Below are 21,543 nucleotides of genomic sequence, written 5' to 3'. Positions count from 1 at the left end.
CGGTGCGGCTGTATACTGCGCCTGCGCACCGACGTTCGGCTTCTTTCGGAAAATCGTGACGCGATGGATGCGACCGTCGGAAGCCTCTCGGAAGACTGTCAATCAAGAAGGAACGCCCATTCCCGCAGCCCAGACCCGGAAGCGACGGAGAGGATGCATCTCGTAAACGGGTAAGTACTGCACATATTTTAAAACAAATTGCCGATTCCTCTAGAGAAAACGAGCAGGAATCTAAGGGGAAAAAGTGCCCTCTAAGGGTGAACCCCCGCTTTAAGTGGTTAAAAGTGCCTCCCGTAGAGAGATTGAGCTTGCAAAGGCTGATACCTCCATGGCGGAAGCCATGTACATTCAGAATTCCTCTCCGGATATCCAACAGGAATGGCTTTCATCTCAAAATAGGCTGAATGAACTGTTGGAATCTAGGGCTAGGAATAAACTTTTCTTCCAGAAGAGACACAGCTGGGCTGAGAGAGAAGCAAATGGTAGACTATTGGCTCAGATAGTAAGGTCTTAATCCAACCCTACACATGTCTCAGCTCTCATAATTGTAGAGGGGGAGGTTTTCAGACTAGCCCTTTTATATCTATTTTAAGTCCTATTATCAGGATTTGTATACTTCTAGGGCTGACTATACCCCAGCTGAGCTATCCCTCCGGTGCTTTTACCGACTCACCGCTACGATCGAAGACAGGATCTTTTTTTTTTTTTTTCAGGCTTCCCAGCCTTGAGGTGAGATGTAGGGTCTTATTGACCCCACATCTCACTGTAAAGAGGACCTGTCATGCTATATTCCTATTACAAGGGATGTTAACATTCCTTATAATAGGAATAAAAGTGACCAACAAATTTATTTTTGGGGAAAAAAGTGTCAAACTAAAATAAATAAAGTAAAATGAACAATAAATTATTATTTTTTTATCATTTTTTAAAGCGCCCCTGTCCCCGTGTGCTCGCATGCAGAAGCAAACGCATACGTAATTTCCGCCGACATATGAAAACGGTGTTCAAGCTATACATGTGAGGTATCGCTGCCAACGTTAGAGCGAGAGCAATAATTTTGGCCCTAGATCTCCTCTCTAACTAAAAAGATGTAACCAATAAAAATAATTAAAGCGTCGCCTATGGGGATTTTTAAGTAGAGAAGTTTGGCGCAATTCCACGAGCATGTGCAATTTTGAAGGGTGGCATGTTGGGTATCTATTTACTTGGCGTAACTTCATCTTTTTTTTATATTATGCAAAAACATTGGGCTAACTTTACTGTGTTTTTTTTTTTTAAGCACAAAACAGTTTTTTTTTTAAAAAAACACGCGTTCGAAAAATTCCTGCGAAAATACTGTGCGAGATAAAAAGTTGTAATGGCCGCCATTGTATTCTCTAGGGTCTTTGCTAAAAAATAATTTATAATGTTTTGTTGTTCTATGTAATTTTCTAGCAAATAAATGATGATTTTTACATATAGGAGAGAAATGTCAGAATTGGCCTGGGTGCTCCAGAACTCCTGATGGTGCTCCCTGCATGTTGGGCCTCTGTATGTGGCCACGTTGTGTAAAAGTCTCACATATGTGGTAACGCCATACTCAGGAGGAATAGCAGAATGTGTTTTGGGGTGTAATTTGTGGTATGCATATGCTGTGTGTGTGTGTGAGAAATAACCTGCTAATATGACAATTGTGTGAGAAAAAAAAAAGAAAAAATCTTGATTTTGCAAAGAATTGTGGGAAAAAAATGACAACTTCAAAAAACTCACCATGCCTCTGTCTAAATACCTTGGAATGTCTTCTTTCCAAAAAGGGGTAATTTGGGGGGTATTTGTACTTTTCTGGCATTTTAGGGTCTCAAGAAATTAGATAGGCCGTCAGTACTTCAGGTGTGATCAATGTTCAGATATTGGCACCATAGCTTGTGGCCTCTATAACTTTCACAAAGACCAAATAATATACACCGATTTGTACTTATTTTTACCAAACATATAAAATTTGGCCAAAATTTATGAAGAAAAATTACTAATTAATTATTTTTTTTTCAGAATTTTCAGTCTTTTTTCTTTTATAGCACAAAAAATAAAAAACCCAACGGTGATTAAATTCCACCAAAGGAAAGCTCTATTTGTGTGAAAAAAAAGGACAAAAATTTCATATGGGTACAGTGTTATATGACTAATAATTGTCATTCAAATTGTGAGAGCACCGAAAGCTGAAAATTGATCTGGTTAGGAAGGGGGTTTAAGTGCCCAGTGGTCAAGAGGTTAAAGTATATAAATAATTTAAAAACGCTAAGCTCTGGTCGCATGTTGTAATGCGTCCATCCTTAGTAGCCCAACGCCTTTCTTTATGTGACAGAGAGATGATGTAGAGATCCCCCAAACTCCAGTTTGTGAGGAGTGACGCATGGGGCCCAATACTGAGTTGTCACATAAAGAAGCGCATTGAAATCCTTGCTAACCGCAATTGTGGTTCACTCCGTTCACCAGTGCTGTTACATAGACTTTCTCAAATTTAGGCCCTTAGAGGCTTTCAGAGATGGGGGAAATTAGGAATAACAACTCTAGCTCAGCTATACGAAAACAGTATACTTAAATCCTTTTGAAGATCTAAGGGGAGAGTTGTCTCTACAATCTAATTGGTTCTATCAATTCCTCCAACTAAGACATGCTTTACATGCCCAATTCTCTTCTGCTAGGATATTTTTCCCTCCTATCCTTGTTCTTGGTAAGATAGTACAGGCAGGTTCAACAAAAGGTCTCACCTCTGCTACATATAGGGTATTGTCAGATTTCTACTGAACTTTCCCATCCGCTCTAGAGCTAGTTAGGAAAAGGAGATCGGTTCTATCCCCGAGGAGGTCTGGCATGATATTCTTCGGTTCTCGCCCCGGGTGTCTCTCTCCATCACACAGACTGATACAGAGCTTTATTCTCCATAGATTCTATAGAACTCCCCAATTTCTGTATGCAATTGGATTGAAGTCTGATCCAGCCTGTGCTAGATGTGGTAATACAGGTACGCTAATACTTCTTTTGTGGCAGTGTCTGAAACTTCAAAGATACTGGGCGGAGGTGATTGGTACCCTAAACGGGCTATTGGATATTAACATTCCGGTTGAACCACTTATATGTCTATTGGGATACTGCGATACATCTATTTATACCTCCTCTATTGGTAACACTATAAGACGTGCACTATTCATTGCCCATAGACAGATTGCTCTTAAGTGGACCTCTCCCCACCTGCTGACCATATCTGAGTGGATTTGAGATCTCAATAGGATTATGCTTTTTGAAAAACATACATACTCCCTAAGGAATTCCATGAGTAAGTTTGATGCTACCTGGTCAAGATGGCTTAAATCCATGACTTAGGTATATAAACTAATAGGTACTATATACTTTGTAATATTGGATGCTGTTTTTTCTGTCCTTTTTTCTCCTTTTTTTCCTCCACACATACTCCAAGAGCAGGATAGGAGTTGGGGATAGGGGGGTTTTGTTGAGGTGGGGTGGTTTGGGGTCTTTTTTTTGGGTTGTGTTTTGTTTAATGTGATTTTGTTTGTACAATTTTTCTGTATTGTCTCAGAGCCCATTCACACAGGGGCAACACGACTTCTAGCATGACTTTGGGAGGCAACTTGGACACAACTTGAGTATGAATCATCAGGCAAACTAACAAGGTAACTTCGGGTGCCCCTGTGGGCTTCAATACATAGGGTGCACTGTATGCAGGGACGCAGGAGTTTCCTGGTGGGCCGATGGCTCAGTGGGTCATTAAAAAAATAAAATAAAAAAAACTCTCTCAGCTCCCCCCTCTGTCTCTCAGCCTCCCCCCTCTGTCTCTCAGCCTCCCCCCTCTGTCTCTCAGCACCCCCCTCTGTCTCTCAGCAGCCAAATTAAAGGTTAAATACGCCTTTGTAGCGCTGCTGCCAAAGTGCTTTGCAGGCGCTTCAGCAGCGGTGGCTATTCATTTCAATGGGCAGGAGCGGTGTGTACACCGCTCCTCCACTGCCCCAAAGATGCTGCTTGGAGGACTTTTTTTAACACCCTGGCAGCACACAAGTGTGAAAGCACTCGGGCTTTCACACTGGGACTGCAGCGGAGGTGTTTTTCAGGCGCTATTTTTAGCCCAAAAGCACCTGAAAAACGCCTCAGTGTGAAAGGGGTCCTACACTCACCCCCTCTCTTTTACACTCACTCCCTCTCTCTTACACTCACCCCCTCTCTCACCCCTCCCTCTCTCTCTCTCTCTCTCTCATTCCCCTCTCTCTCACCCTCTCATGATATACAATAATGGATGTAGTGGCCTTTTGGTAGGCGTGATTTTTTGGGGGATGGGGGGCAGCATTTTATTGAATTAAAGTGGATGAAGTCCAGGGCCAAATTTTTGTTCCAGTCCAGCCCTGATTGTACGTATGTTGCAAACAAGACAGGAGGAACATATAGCCAACATAAGGAGGGGTTTCCCTAAACATCACACTTTGAGACATGGCTGTAATCCTAAGGGTACCACCTTTCTGGGAATTGATGCATTTTCTAGTCATTGGAGGGGCAGTAATATTGTCAGGAAAGTCTCCAGATCAGAAACAAGGTGGATTTATCAGGGCCAGACATATTCTCCATTCGGAATGAACATCAAAAGGGATATTCTTTTATTAATAATAGTTGAGGTTTAGATGTAGCTATTGTTCTAAATATGTGATTCATTTTTATCATCAGGTTTCAATATATAATAGAACAGTGTATAATATGGCCTGCAATACACCACTCAGCGCCAATCAAGTTCTCTGGCAGTAAACACACTAAAATATAAGAGGAAAAAAATTATAAAAAAATATAAAGTCACGCTAAACCTAAATTGTGACAATATACCTAATTAATAGATGTAAACATAAACACATATGAAATTGCCATAAGGCAAGTGATTAATATTGAAAATCAACTTAAATAAATATTAATTTTAAAGAAACACTCATAAATTAAAACAGGTGAAAATAATATAAAATATTAATGGTGGAAGTCCATAAGTATTTATGAAGTTCATATATGAATAATCTGTCTGTGGCATCAACAAGTGATAATGATCCACCCGTGCACTAATCCTTGAACAAGTGACATCCACTCTCTTCAATCTTGAAAAGAAAACCAATGTGATGTCTACCACCATGTGACAAAATGGTGTGCTTACCAGAGCCCCATTGGCCCCTATTACGGAGGACACGGAAAAGCCTTTAGTGAATCACAGCTAGAATGTGGCAACACCAGGGACCCACCGCACCGTTAATCGGCATACTCCATAATGGTAGAGACCAAATGGCGATGATGTAGTATGTAAGAAACAAATTTCCTTTATAAAGGAATAGGTGTATGTTGTATTCTGTCCTTCCTCACACTGACATATAAATATTCAAAATATCTTAAAAATATATGAATACTACTAAGCAGCTGTAAAACGTTGCAAAACTATAAAACAAAATAGTAGGAACGGTTCAAAACATCATGGGTGATAATAAACCTGTTGTCTCAGTGTGCGCCTTCCACCAATATAAACTTCCGAATTCCACCTTGTAAAGCACACTACTATCATCACTGCACAAAAGACTTTCTTGTGGTGTTTACCACATAGTTGTCATTTCATTTAAAATCAGCGCTGTTTTAGTATCTGAGTGATCCAGTAATTGGACTGTTTTATTTTTATACTATTTTGTTTTATAGGTTTCAATATATGAAGTGTTCACGGTTTGGGTAGATAAATACGTTATTTTGTCATTTTTGAGTTTTTATTCTTATACGTTTTTTGATGTAATGTTTTTTAACCACAAGATAGCGCTGCTTTCCGGATTCACTTGTTTACATATGACCCATTTGGTTTAAAACTAATACTGTCCCGCACGTTTCATAGCCATATTTCAATAATTACTTTTGAATTTTTATAAATTTGTATTAATATCACCTAGTTATGTTGTACTAATTCTAAGCCGTCCTTATTTGTGAATGGTCGGTGGTTGTATCCCGCAACGCAACCAATTTCCAGTATTCATGTCAGCTGTTCCCTTTATAAATAGTAACATCACACGCTTAAGCCATGCCCCTGATGACGCCTTTTGATGACGAAACGCGTAGGGTGGAGTAGTGTGACATGGACGTAAACCGGGACGTGATGGCCATCTTGTTGGTTGGAAACACTGGTCGTTTCCATGTGCCTTCTTGTATCTTTGATAATATGAGCGGAAAACGTATTTTTACCATAATACATTTTTATATTGGATGTCTGCGCAATGAGCGTTCCTCTTTTCATTTTTGAGAATACCACTGATGCTGGGGTTCGCCTATTGGTTTTCTGGATGAGTGATGGTGGCTTTTGATTATCGACATCTATTCCTGGGAAGTGTGATCAGTGTAATCCTGGTGGAGTGGATCAGTCTGTGTAGGATGATCGCTGGCTACTTAGTACTATTTGATTAATCACGGTGTATATCCCTTCTACTGAGGGTAAGAGTCAGTATTTTTGGATGTTGGCAATGGCTGTCCTGTCCAGTATATCAGGATTCACCTCAAGAATTTCTTGGCTTATTATGAACTTTTAATTATTGACAGACTATATTTAAATAAGCGCTGCACCTCTTAACGTTACTGTTTGTCTATTTTTTATTTTAAAAAAGTTCGCTTGTAAGACGGCTGCGCAAATACGGTGTGAGAGAAAGTATTGCAATGACCTGCAACTGTTTTTAAACACCAAATCTCAGAAAAAGGCTTGTTCCTTAAGTGATTAATGTGCTGATGTCACCCTGCTGCATGGATTGTATGTGGCGGCCATAGCTTGTTGCAGCCAGTGAGGAGACATCTTAAAAGGACGGAAACCAAAAGTATAGTAGAGTTACCTCTGTGATACAACTGAGCATTTTTGCTGCGTATATCCATGCAGCCATATTTTCTGCTGAGTGCAAAGTGCTAGAGGTGGTAATCTGCACCATGGATATGTACAGTGTTTGGTCATTGGTCCACATAATAGTGGTGGAGATAGTCTGCACTTTACGTAAACTGGCTTTTTTTTTTACGCTTATTTATACTTACCTGTATACCTATCACTTTAAGAAATGTGACTTTTGGAGGACGAATTGCACATTTTACATCTATTTATTCATATGATGAATGTACTTTGTGTTATATTGCACTTTTGTACTTTCATATAGTTATATTATAGGAGCTACACTATGTGACCTTGTGGCCCTGACCTCTTATGAAAATACTAGGTGTCCAGTTGGGTCTTCAAAACTTTGCCATAAAAGATCCTGATTAGGAGCACTTAAAATGAGCTCCAGGACACATTATTTCCATGCTTGTTAGCAGTGTGTGTGTGTGTGTGGGGGGGCATTTTTAAATAGAAGGGTCTGCATTGGTTATGTACATTAGCCCCATAGGTCTTTACCCAAAAATAGCGCTTTGTCCACCCATTCAGAATAGAATTCTATTCTATTGCAATTCCAATGCAAGTAGTGCTTGCATTGGAATTGCAAGTCAAGGCAAGTTTTAACACGTGATAGCTTCTAACAATGCAGCTTAACAAATGCAGAGAAAATGCAATACACAAAAGGTGTGAATCCAGTCTTGGCATGTCAGCATTTGTCCACTTTCCTAAGCTGCTATTGGACTTGTAGATATTGAGATTTTGTAAGGATGCACTTTCTAACCAGTGTTTACGTTGGTATGGCCATAATAGAAAGGGGCTATGTTTACCATTTGTTTGGTTGGCTCTCTAGGTTGACTGATATTTCAGATTTTTTTTTTTATGATAGATACCTTATGGTTGGTAATTTTGTTTATTCTTGCTTTTGTTTATTTTTTAGTATTTTGGGAATATCTGCATTTTCCTCATATATAATTTTTTAGTCCTAAATTATTCTTAAAATAAAAACAAAATCATATATATAAATATGAGTCAAAAAGTCTATTTCTTTTATGGTTTTTATTAAAAAAATATGTTTTGAATCATACTGAAGTCACATCACTCACAGTAACATGGGACCAATGACTATAAGAGGTATTTGGACTTTACTTAAATAATTCAGTTTATAACTCAATTAGGGCTGGGGAAATTAAAGATTAATTTATCGATTAATCTTTAATTGTTTTGATCGATCAAATATCTTGACGTCACCAGACAGTATGGACAGTTAGGCCCCGTACACACGAGGAGACATGTCCGATAAAAACGGTCCGCGGACCGTTTTCATCGGACATGTCTCCTGGGAGCTTTTGGTCTGATGTGTGTACACACCATCAGACCAAAATCCCCGCGGACAGAGAACACGGTGACGTAGAAGACACCGACGTTCTCAAACACGGAAGTGCAATGCTTCCACGCATGCGTCGAATCAATTTGACGCATGCGCGGTATTTCGGGACGCTGGTTACACGTCACATGTCCGATTAGGTGTACTAATCATCGGACATGTCCGACGGACATGTTTCCAGCGGACAAGTTTCTTAGCTTGCTAAGAAACTTTTGTCCGCTGGAAACCTGTCCGATAGGCCATACACACGGTCGGACATGTCCGCGGAAACTGGTCCGTGGACCAGTTTCAGCAGACATGTTCGACCGTGTGTACGGGGCCTAAGACTTACCCTGCTGAATGCGAGCAAACTGCACCCATTGGATTGAGGTACCTTTGCATCTGTGGACCAAGAGGATACATCAGGCTTCATCAGGGAAAGGGGGCAAAAATAACCATCGTTTTCCTGTTCTAAGCAGTTTTGTGCAGACAATTCTTTGTGTATCGGCCACATCTGTTCCATGCGAAAGACTGTTCAGTTCTTTAGGGTATATTGTCAATAAAATGCGATCATGTCTGCTTCCAGAAAATGTAAACACTCTGGTATGTCTGCCTGACTGGCTAAAGTGAGGCCTACTATAAAGTGACTGACAGTCAATATACTAAGTTTTATAATTAAAGTTAAAACAACTTTCTACGTTTTTCTTAAAGTTTAATAAGAAAAAATTACTTACGTCAGTGCTACAGTTTGAATTTAAAACGTATTTGTGTGAACTTTGAAGTTATGGATTGTGGAAACTAACTAGTGTCGGGTGATTGTATATAGCGTATACCACGTTTACCACTGACTAATGCAGAGTTGCAATGCAAGGAGATCAGCTAAAAGTAGTTGAATCTGTATGTCCGTTATAATTAATCAAAATTAGTCGATTAATCTATAAAAAAAAACGATTAATCGAACACGAAAATTTTAATCAGTAACAGCCCTAAATTCAATACAAACTACTGTAATATAACGCACCTCAACATTAAGAAAACATCAAGAAAATAGAAACAAAAATCCAGCTTAGTCTAAGAGCATTTTTATTATTTATATTGCGCCATTGTGTGTTTGTAGGTTAATGCTGTTTCTCTGTAGGACCATGAAGTAACAATTCTACAAATCTATTACAGTAAACTGAAAAAGGAATACCCGTTTGAAAATGTTACCATAGTATAATGCCTGTATCTACTGTAAAAAAATACCCTCTTTTAATTTTTTATTACTAAGTCTTACATTTTATCAAAAAATATTTTAGAGAGAAGGAAAATAGCTTTATTAACAATGACTCCATAAATTAGAAAACTGTTTTCTAAATGAATGCAAGAAACCTGATAAAAAATATTACACTATGCCTGGGTAGGGTTGTTTACAAGAGAAAAAAATAAAAATAAAACATGGCACCCAAGTCATGAAAATAAATAGGAATAAGACAGCATTAAAACATGCAGCTTATGCAAATAGTTGAAATGTAAAGAATGAAAAGTATGTTCACCCAAAAAGATTTTCCTTACTACTTTGAAGAATCTACTGGGTGTTTTCACATTGCAACATGAACACAAATGTAATAAAAATGAATATATTAATTGCTGATATGTCAGCTTACAGGGTGCAGATCTATAATTAAACTGATATGCAGCAGCAGCAAATAGTAGGTAGCATAATCAACATGATCAAATTGCAGCCTCCTGTGGTCTTGAAGGCAATGTTTCCTCATTCAATAGAATGATCTTCCATGCTTCCCAAGTTGTTGGCCATGCATAAGAAGCTTTCAACTCCATCTTGTGTGCATTTTCGGTCTTCATAGTTTTTTGTTTTTATTTTCCTTTGATAATTACATGTCTTTCTTTCAGAAAACCAAACACTTAAAATGTGACTGGCATGTACAAATATATTTTACCATTAAATATGGTAAACTGTAATTAATATGGTTTCTATAAATTACTGTGCATTTCACTTGTTCCTTGTAAAATCCTATTGAATATGTCAGAATACGTCTTTAAGATAACCAAAATGGTATGATAACCCTCTATTTCTTTCTGGAAATAAGGTATTCCTCAATGTAATTGATAAAGATGTCAAATTCTCCAACGGCCTTGTAGATACCTTGATTCTTTAACTGGAAAATAAAAAAAATACCACTTTTAATTGACCTCACAAGTAAATACTTGACTTTTCATTTATAAATTATTTGAGGATCCTGTGAAAGGTTTGACTGCTCATAAGGGGTAGTTCTATATGATATCTAGCAGATCAGTGTTCTGCTTCCTACTTGATTTATCTAGAAAAACCATCAAGCATAACTCTAATTTTTTCATGGTGGTATACAACTGTGCACATTTATAGTAGCCCTAGGAGTGGCTATATAATCAGTTATCACACACACCATTAACCTCCCTGGCGGTATGATTCTTTCAGAAAAAACATGCTGAAAGCGGTACCATTATTTGCAAGGAAATTTGGCGTTTTATATTGTAATTTTTAGGAATAACTCACTTAAATCTGACCAAACAAGATTCTAATAGGCATCCCGGTTATGACATTTTTTTAAAAACAAAATTATAAATTATAATATAATAAATAATTATAAATAATTATAACAAATAATAATATAATTATAATAAAAATTATTCAATAATGTAATCAAATCAAAATCACTGAAATTTGCTCAGTTGCAGAATTGTCGCTGTCATAATTTTTTTTTTTTTTATGACGAATTTCCCCACAAATCGCTATCGCACAATTCTGTAAGTGATTATAATTTATTATCGCTGTTTTTTAGCTGATCTAAAACTATTTTTGACATAAAGGGACACTTTTGGTTGCTATGGACAATCTACAGTTTGCAGGGAGAAAGAAACGTTTTTATTATATAAAAGTACATGTAGGGCACTGGGCAGACCACTAGGGACAAGGGGGGTGTGTATTTTTTACATACATTACTGTAATCTATAAGATTACAGTATACTGTATGTAATGTGTTTGTTTACTTTTTTGAATTTGGCGCCGTTCTCCGCCCCTGTGCGTCGTAACGTCGCAGGGAACGGAGATCGGCGGCACAGGAGGACGCTGTGTGAATCGAGCGAGGTCCCGCTCGCTCACACAGCGCGGTGGCATCGCTGGATCCAGGGACAAGGTAAGTAAACACTCCCTGTGCATCCAGCGAGGCAAGCCCGAGTCTGACTCTGGGTTACCGCTCGCAGCAGGAAAATCTAACCCCGAGTCAGACTCGGGAATACCGCCAGGCAGGTTAAACACAGAGTGGTTGATTTACTAAAGACAAGGCTGCTCACTTTGCAAAGGAAGTTGCACTTTGCAAGGGAATTTTCCCCAGAGCTTTATGAATGAGGTGTAGCTCTTCTGATTTCCATCATTCAATCATGTACAAGCAAAAATGCCTTTTTTTCCCTGTTGGGTATTCTTTGCAAAGTGAAACTTACCTGCATTCACTAAGCTCTGTGGCAAATTCTCTTGCAAAGTGCAACTGTACTGTACAATGTGTTGAGGTGCTATTAACAATGAATAACACCACAAGGCACAGCCCATAGAGTAGATGCATTGATGTGTGTTAAGGTAAAGTGCATTTTAGTGCAACGCACAAGTGTGATAAGGCTCTTATTACAGAGTACCCATCAAGTAGTGTTGGGTTATTTTTTATTCAATTATAAAACATTTCATCCAAAAAATGATTTCTGATTAGCCTGTTATTAAGAAAAATAGCCTTTGTCTATATATAATGTATACTGTGTATTTTTTTAGAGCTGACTAACTAATTTTGTGTTTTTTAATCACTTGTCGACTGGCTAGTGGTAACTTTACTGCTAGCCGGTGGCTTCCCTGTGCATCACGACGTACCCATACGTTGCGTCAAATGTCCTGATTTATAGGCGTGCGTGTGTCACTCCCCTGCTGCTCTGTGCTGTGGTTGGACACAGCACATATTTGTCAACAGGCTTGCAGCCAGAGACTTTTGGCTGTAGACCTACTGATTAGTGTGGCCAACCAAAGCATAGAAATATGTGTTAGTAAACACAACACACATGATCTGGCTGTTTTTTTTCCTTGGTCTCAGTTACTGTACAGAACTGAGATCAAAGGAGATACCCAGCCAGATCTGTGTGTAAAAGCAGCACATATACACATGTTAGGCACACAGTTAACCCCTTGATTGCCCTTCTGATCACCCCTATCACCAACGCTGTATCCTGGCCTAGGCCAACAGGGCCCAGGCCTAGGCCAGCACTTTGCAGGGGGGCAGCACGGAAAGAGTCCCCGCAGGCTTGCGCCACACTGTTAGTGTATGGGGCGGACTGGGCTGAGAGACAAATTAGTCTAGCACCCCCATAAAGCGGCCACACTTCTTCCAGTAACTGTTTGGCAGGTGGGGGGCGCCGCTTTTAATTTTGACTGTCCTATCATCCTGGACCACAAACTTTCCTCACTGTGCTATATGTTTTCTGCTGCACCATTGGCATGGTTATATCTTCTTATTCCTCTCCATAAAATTATCAGAAATTTGTGCTTAAAGTAGAACTATAGGCAACACTTTTTTCTCAATTTTGGATAGAGTAAGGGATGGTTATATCCCCAGTCAGTTTATTTTTTATCATACCTGTCCCATTGCAGAGATCTCCCTTCACTTCCTGCCCCATAGCCAAACAGGAAGTGAAAGGAAATCTATGCAAATTAAGGGATTCCATTGCCCCCCAGGCCCTCAGAACTAGTGTCCCCACTTGAAAATTTGTGTGGGTCTTAAACAGCAAGGGGTGTGGCCTTGACAAGAAGGGGTGGGTCATATTTAAAGTAGGGGTGCACAAGTTTAGTCAGGCCTAGGGCAGCACAAAACTTAAATACACTACTGCCTGTCACCCAGCCAGTGTCATTAGTACAGTGACTGTGTACAGTATTATTAGAGTCCTTAGCAATGTCAGATAGTGTCAGTTATTATCGCAGCTATTTCCTAACAGGAATCTGGCAGAAGATCAAAAGGGAAACACATTGTTCAAGGGTGAAAGATTATCTTGTGCCACATTTATTACAGTTTTTGCAATTTTACACACATGTGAAATGCATTTCTTGATGATTATTTTTTTAATCCATGACTGAGCACATTCTTTTTTATTTTGACTGTTTAGTGTGACAAAGTTCATTTACTTGCATTTGTTAGTCATGGTTACAAACAGGGCTAGCAGCATACCTTGTTATATTTTTCCTTGATCTGCTTGATGGCCTTGCTTTTTCTGTCACATGGTAAAAAGTGTTGCTGTCAAAATAACCAATTAGAAAATTAACTATTGGATTACACACAATGTATAAAAAGGTACTGCAATATTAGTCTGGCTATCCAGAAAGACTTTTTAATATTACTTATCAATTATATCATAATTAGAAAAAACTGTTTCATAAGGAATGCAATTATAGACATTTAAATACATAAAGAATCACAGTGGAGTGGAGTTAAAAATCACAAGGGAGCCACCTTAAAAAGGAAAAAAAAGGTACCCACAAGTCTCATGTCCATTGCAAATCCCCAAAATAAGGTTTAAGTATAAATAAAGGAAAAGCTTTTTCTATAGACTTTTCTTATAGACTTTTTCTGGCTAGAGTCATAAATGCTTAGATCCATTGGCAGGTTTTTATTTGCTCTCCGTTTTCCTGTTAAGCTTGGTACACACGGGCCGAATGTCAGGCGACATCGGCCAGTTCAATTTAAAGCCCATGTTTATGGCACCGGTCCCACAGAAGGGGCTCGTTAGTAAACCATTGTATGCTGTTGTGGGTGGAGTGTGTCATTGACCATTTGATTACTGCACGTATTCTTTTTGGTGTATATAAGAGCCTGCCTTCTCAATAAGGATGTTCTATGCCTGGTACACCCTTCATGAAGTCTTGGCTCATGTTTGGGGGGATATTCTAACCATTGGGAAGAGTCATCCTGGGAACTGCATTCATCTCCACTATCCCTCTACCTCCTATGGAAGTGATAATCACTTATGCTCGGCGATTGAGGGATGGAAAGAAGGCCGCAGTACCATAACCACTGCAGGTCTTAACACCACCAAAACAGGAATGGAGGGAAAATATTTCAGTGGGGACATTTGCTCCCATAACAACTGTCATAACAGGGGATTTCCCTCAAATTCAAAAGAGATCCTCTTACTTCTTTTTGGGTCTACAGGACAGGAATTGATAGGAAATGCCCCTAATAAGACACAGCTTGCAAAATAAATAAACAACATCTCACAACATTTGGCTTTACATATACTGTAATTTTAACATAGTGGATGGAGCAATGTAAATAATTTTTATATAACTCTTTAGTAAGTAATGAATAGACCAGTTAGGGGAAAGAGAAGCAATCTCTGCATTATCTCCAGTTCTGACACCAAATAATGAGCTAAGTGGCATTTTCCACATTCCAAAACTTTTTTGGGTGGTTATGATAGGGATTACCATTTCTTACAGCTAGAGGCTTGTTGGATATATACACTTGACACAGGAACACCCAGGATCTTTAAAGTGTAAGTTCACTTTTACAGAAAAATATGTAAGGTGAACTTACACAGGACCCCCTCCTCACCCCCGCGGTCCCGCTGACCTGGACCGCGGCAATCTCCCATTCTGAGTCCTGGTATATCCGCATCAGAATACCTTGTCAGGAGGGACGTTTTGAAGCATTCTAATTGGTCAACACTGTCACATGGGCAGCACAACCAATCAGAAGCCACATAGCCTATCCTGTGAACTGGGAAGCAGAAGCGTGGATGCCGAGGGGATTTCTAAGCCCAGGGCTTCTGACGAGGATATACCGGAGCTCAGAACGGTCCATATATATTTAACCAGTTGAGCGCCTAAACCAATTTTCCATTTCAGCTATAATCTTAAAGTGATACTAAAGTCTTTTTTTTCTATAAAAATAACAAACGTGGTATACCTACTTGCCCTGTGCAGTGGTTTTTCACAGAGCAGCCTTCTCTTCTCGGGTCCCTGATTGACTCCTCCCTCCTGCTGAGTGCCCCCACAGCAAGCAGCTTGCTATGGGGGCACTCAAGCCATGCTGCAGCATCCTGTATCCATTCAGACACGGAGCCGCAGTTCAGCCCTGCCCCTTCTCTCTCCTCATTGGCTAACTGACTTTGAGTCCCAGAAGGCAGAGACACTTGTGGACATTTCTGGCGTGAGATGGGTCTCAGGTAATTATTAGGGGGGCTGAGGGGTGCTGCTGCACACAGAAGTTTTTTTTTTATCTTAGTGCATACAATGCATTAAGATTAAAAAAAAAACTTCTGCCTTTACAACCACTTTGATAATTTAGGAATTTTCCAAACTTGACTTTTTTTTTGTAGTATAGACTTACATTTTTTTTTTCACTTTCTATATGTTGTAAAGACAAAAAGAAGTAGAAAAATGTTATAGTGAGAGCAAAAATTCTAGCACCAGACCTGCGAGTATGCAAAATTTGAAAGCATGACGTGTTTGGTATCTACAATATTTACTAGCGTAACATCATCTTTTACAAAATAATTGTGTTTTTGTGCATTAACCACTTCCATACCAGCCACCGTCATATGACGTCCACAAAGTGTCTCTACCATCCAGAGTGGACGTCATATGACGTCCTGGACTTTGAAGGGGGGATATCTGAATGATGCCTGCAGCGAGAGGCATCATCCAGATATCTATCTCTTGTGCCGGCGATTCTGCACAACGTAAGAACGATCATAGCGGCGGTTCCGCCGCTAGATCGTTCTTACAGGCGGTGGGAGGGGACATCCCCCTCCCGCCGCCATCCGGTGCTTCTCCGGGCTCTCCTGTGCCATCGGGGGCCCGGAGAAGGAATCGTCCGGCGCTGGCAGGAAGTATAGAAATGAATGGTGACCAGATGGTCACCGGTCATCTCTATGACCGTCGGAGGACCCGGGCGCGATGTGATGACATCACGCCCGCGTCCTGTAAGTAAACAAAGCCGCGATTGCGGCTGTAAGTCACATTATTCATGAGATCAGTGAATTTTTTTCACCGATCTCATGGTTTCCAGCCTGGAGGAAAGATGTGGGGTCTTATTGACCCCGCATCGCTCCATAAAGAGGACCTGTCACACACATTCCTATTACAAGGGATGTTTACATTCCTTGTAATAGGAATAAAAGTAATAAAAAAATAAAAAAATAAAAAAAAAAGTGTAAAAAAATAAATAAATATGTAAAATAAATAAATAATAATAAAAAAAAAATTAAAACGCCCCTGTCCCCGGTAGCTCGCGCGCAGAAGCGAACGCACACGCAAGTCCCGCCGACATATGTAAACGCCATTTAAACCACATATGTGAAGTATCGCCGCGTGCGTTAGAGTGGCAGCAACAATTCTAGCACTAGATCTCCTCTGTAAATCTAAACTGGTAACCTGTAAAAAATTTCAAAGCCTTGCCTATGGAGATTTTTAAGTACCGAAGTTTGGCGCCATTCCATGAGTGTGCGCAATTTTAAAGCGTGACATGTTAGGTATCTATTTACTCAGTGTAACCTAATCTTTCATATTTTACAAAAAAATTGGGCTAACTTTACTGTTTTGTTATTTTTTTTAATTCATGAAACATTTTTTTTCCCCAAAAAGGCGTTTCAAAAATGATTGCGCAAATACCGTACAAGATAAAACGTTGCAATGACCGTCGTTTTATTCCCTAGGGTGTCTGCTAAAAAAACATATATAATGTTTGGGGGTACTGCATAATTTTCTAGCAAAAAAAATATGATTTGTACATGTAGGAGAGAAGTGCCAGAATAGGCCCGGTATGGAGGTGTGTATAAAAGCCCTGTATGGAAGTGGTTAAAATTCACTAAAGTGTATTTAAAAAAATAAATAAATGCGTTTGAAAAACCACTGTGCAGATACTATGTGTCATAAAAATTGCAACATCTACTGTTTTATTCTCTAGAGCCTCTGGTTAAAAATATACAATGTTTGTGGGGGCTAAGTAATTTTTTAGCAAAAAAAAATTTGATTTATACACATATTGTATGTAAGAAGTGTCAAAGTTCGCCTGGTGTTGAAGTGGTTGGAGCTGAACGCCAGGCAAATATATTTGGTTAGGCAATCCCCTGCTGCATTGGTAGGTAGTAAACAATGCTTTCTGTTTTGTAAAGTAAAAAAAATCATTTCTTTTGTATTATGGTATTGTATACTCACACATCGTTTCATGGTCTGTTTTAGGTCTAGCAATTTGTCCTTCATGAAATTCACATTTCTTTCAATGACAATACTGCCCTCTTGTGCATGTGGTAGGACATCCTCTAGGTAGAATCGAATCATTTCAGTTACAGTCTGGCATCCAATAGAACTCTGGAAAAACAAATAAGGATACCACTAGAACAAATGCTTGATATATTCTAGCTGTATATTTGCACTAAATGTATGCACTGTACTAATGCAAAACTGACAGCATAAAGGAAGCCTGAGAGGAACTTATCCTGCAGATGCTAGTTGTCTGACAGTCATGCTGACCCTCTTGCTAAATACTTGAATTTACTGACCCACAAGTGTGCAGATAAGGTCCTCTGACTATACTAGTGATTCAGAAATGACTGAAGCCCAATGTTACATTTTTTTTAGAAGGGTAACAATGACAGTGTCAATATTTCAATTATTAATGGTTTACTTAAAGGTTTAAATTCTAACTTTGTTTAGTGTCATACATAAATGATCTTGTCTGCGGAATACATTTTGTGCACCTACATTTTGATTTGCTCAGGGCCATGAAGTCCTTTCTCTAGAGCAGCCTCTATTGAAGCCCAAAAAAATATTTTGAAATAGCAATTCCACTATAATCATCACCAATCCCTGAACGACCACAACATACAGGGATATACAAGGTAATACTGACATATAATCACAAATATAGGTTGGACTTGATTGCCTTTTTTAATCTTACCTACTATGTATCTATATGTAACTATGAATCCCAATCTAATGCAGTGCCACTGCAATCACTACTATTTACAGCTATTCTAGTTTTGGGTAGAAATTTAACATTTAAAGTGGCATTAAACCTGAAACCAAAAATGTTATATAGTGCAGCTCGCCAATCATTACATGTGGTGGCTGCTTCAGTTTTCTTTTGTTTAGCTTTTTTCTCTCTGTTTTCACCTAATGATCTAGCCAGTAACACAGCTCCTGTATTAGTGAGATAAATCTTTGGAGGACTGAGAAATGGAGGCACAGCAGATAGCAGTATTGTCAGTCTGAGAGGGGGAGGGTAGTGTTAATATATTAACAGATTTAGATACACGGACAAATTGAAGCCAACCTCCAGCTCACGCTTGAGTGCCGGTTCACACTACAGCAACTTGGGATCCGACTTGTGTCGCCCCAAGTCGCGCGTCATGAGAAGTTACATTGAAGTGAATGAGAGCCATCTTAATGTACACTACTGAAGTCGCTCCGACTTCAGAAAAGGTTCCCGTACTACTTCAAGGCCACTTCTAGGCAACTCGTACCCATTGATTTCAATGGAAGTTTCCTCAAGTCGGATCTCTGTCTTAACTGAAGCAACTTTACAGGAAAATAAAATAGTTTACTCGGGCAAACCCCTTCCTCCCACAGAGCTGATTATTCTGTGATTGGTCACAGCCAAAGTCGCCTGTCCTGGAGACAATTTTAAGTCACGTTGTAAGTTGCTCCAAGTCGCGCTGAAGTCGCCCTGCAAAGTCGCGCTGTAGGTCGGTTGCCCCTGTGTGAACCGGCACTTATAATCAGTTAAAGGAAAGTTTTTTTTTTTTTCCTTTTTGGGATAAAGGTTTTGCATGAATAGATAAAAGCTGATCATTTAAATCACCCCTACCAGTGGTTTGTCTCATCCATGTAAACTTATATATTCTTCTGGGGAGCTTTATCTTGTGAAATACAGGAGACTAGAAACCCTAAAATAGGAAACTGATCCAGGCATCAGATCTAAGAACTGGTAAGTTGTAATATAATGTTTGCTTCTGGGTTCATAACAGCTTTAACCCCTCTCTTCTTGCTTTTGTGACACCCCTGTACATATAGGGGTTGCCAATAGAGAGAGAGTGATGTCAACACCTTATAGTTAGTTGCTCAAACCCTTCCCAGTGCTATCCTAAAATAAATACTGTACATCTTTTTGGTTTATGTATGATGTGTATAATGCTTTATTTATTTATTTATATATATATATATATATATGTGTGTGTATTAAAGTGTTTTTTTTACCTTGAAGTCCTGTAATAAACTATTTTCAAGTAATATGGTATCCAATTCATCATCCTTCAATTGCTGAAAAAGAAAAAGGGGAAATACTAAATAAAAGAACTGTTTTGGAATTAGTATTAGCTCAGGTAATTATTATACAACATTGTAATGAGCTGTTTTTTCAAACACTGGATTTTGATGGCCAGGCCATGTAGCCAAGACATGCTTACAGTATATAAAAGGAATTTGCGGTCTGCTGTCTGTGTCCCTTGTTTATAATATATCTTGCCAGTGATCTGGTGTTTCAGCTCTCATGCACAATACCTTCCCCACAATTATTGTTTTATTATCCTCCTCCACCCTGTTATCACCCTTTCTCATAGTTGCTTATTTGTTTTACATCTCCCTTTTTCTATTGTTTTGACTCTAGATACATCATTGAACCTAACCATTTAAGGTTTAAAGGATGAATTCACCTTTTGGAACTAGTTGCACATTACACCCATATTTAGGGTTTAACATGCACCAGCACATGCCCTCCTCACCACCTTTGCACCTACACCCGTGACAGCGATCCTCTCCCCTCATCCACTGTCACATTTTGAAAACCGTCCGCACAGCCATGTTATTCATTCACAGGAATCTGTGAAGAAGGGAACAAGTCCCGTCTGCCACCAATGAACTGCAAGGGGGTGCTAATGAAGTTAATAACTGGAGCTCTTCTCTCTGGCTCTCCTTAAGCCTAGTACACACTAGCAGTTTTTTTTTCCATTCAACCCAGCAGGCTGAATGGTACGGAAGAGTTTGAGAGGATCTGTACTAACAATATTCCAACCATATGGAAACCTACCACCTTGCACTGCTACCAAAGTCCCTGTTTGTATCACCATGTGGGCTGTTTCCAGTACCATCTCCACTCTTTGCAGGCTGCTGATAGACCTGTTATTCCCTTTTACTTGTTAGTGCATTTTAATAATTATTAATTTTTTTAGAATTTATATATTATATATATATATATATATATAGTCAATGCCCTTTACTTTGGGTTTACATCTTCTCTCATGTGCATTGTTTTTGTCAAGTCAGCTAAGCCACTCAACTAATGGATATACTCTTCTCCAAGGTTCTTCCCCTGCTACGTGGCACAGGAACAGGATAACAGCCCTGAAACCTGTACCTTTTAAGCAAGTCATAAATATCAGCTCTAATATTCTTATGCTCACAATTTCATTTTAAAACTATACTCTGCAATTCTCTGATGTTAAATGATAGAACAAAGTAGATGTATAAAATGTGTAAAGATATGTAAAACAGGTAAATAAAAAATATTTAAAACAGTCAATATTTAAATGTTATACCTATTCAAAGCAGTAAAACTTTGTTAATTTATTCTCTTCAGTGTGACATCTTTCTGTAGCACAGATCAGAGCAAAATACGGACATATGCAAACTAAAGTGCAAAGTATTTTACCTACATAAATGCACCTAAAAATTGTGTGGCTGTATTGGCCTGGCCATTTGTAGGGAAGAAAAAAATATGCATCCAGAAATAGGTTAACAGAGTGATAAGATTTGAATACTTACAAAATAGTCTCTCACTTTCTGGAATGTGGTTCTGAGATCTTTCAGTTTAGCAGGGAATATATTTATAGCCCGCTGACAACTTCCTTCAGTATCTCCACTTTGACACACTGCCTCCTTACTGCAGGTAAAAATGAGCAAAAGAAAACAATAAAAATAGTTCATGTTTTTCACAGGCAGTCAAGTAATCTTGTAGATCAAAAAAAACAAAACAAAAAATAAACAAAGCAAAACTGTCACAAACTGTTAAGATTTTTGACCCTATTATATAGTAGAATGCATGCAAATGTTATTGAGAATGTCATCACAATATTTCCTGTGTTTCCTCCCCCCCAAAAAAAAGTATTTCATCACTGGGCTATAAAAAAGTATTTCTTGTAAGTGTTTTCACGTGTGACTTCTGCAAAGGTTTTTGTGTTCCAAATTTGTGGTTGTGGGTTCTCTTATTAATTTTTT

General features: G+C 38.9%; 1 protein-coding gene across 1 annotated transcript; it reads right to left on the bottom strand.

Moving 5' to 3' along the window:
• Window positions 1-9,336: 9,336 nt before the first annotated feature.
• Window positions 9,337-21,337, bottom strand: IL10 (interleukin 10). The gene is made up of 5 exons (XM_040339663.1): window positions 21,091-21,337; window positions 19,528-19,590; window positions 17,488-17,640; window positions 13,499-13,564; window positions 9,337-10,420 (listed from the first exon to the last, which is right to left on the bottom strand). Exons 1-5 carry the CDS (start codon window positions 21,250-21,252, stop codon window positions 10,331-10,333), a joined length of 534 nt encoding a protein of 177 aa, XP_040195597.1. The 5' UTR covers window positions 21,253-21,337; the 3' UTR covers window positions 9,337-10,330.
• Window positions 21,338-21,543: the final 206 nt, after the last annotated feature.

The sequence above is a fragment of the Rana temporaria genome, chromosome 2, assembly GCF_905171775.1.
Source record: "Rana temporaria chromosome 2, aRanTem1.1, whole genome shotgun sequence".
NCBI lineage: Eukaryota > Metazoa > Chordata > Amphibia > Anura > Ranidae > Rana > Rana temporaria.
Note: the sequence above shows the minus strand (reverse complement) of the source record. Positions and strands in the feature narration are given on the sequence as shown.

What these genes read in the sequence shown, in the direction of transcription:
- IL10 (XM_040339663.1), bottom strand. Translation starts at nt 21,252, where the DNA reads ATGAACTATTTTTATTGTTTTCTTTTGCTCATTTTTACCTGCAGTAAG. An exon ending in GTTTATTACAGGACTTCAAG is followed by an intron (nt 17,641 to 19,527) that starts GTAAAAAAAACA and finishes TTGTTTTTCCAG; the next exon opens with AGTTCTATTGGATGCCAGAC. An exon ending in TCAAGGAAAAATATAACAAG is followed by an intron (nt 10,421 to 13,498) that starts GTATGCTGCTAG and finishes TTTATTTTCCAG; the next exon opens with TTAAAGAATCAAGGTATCTA.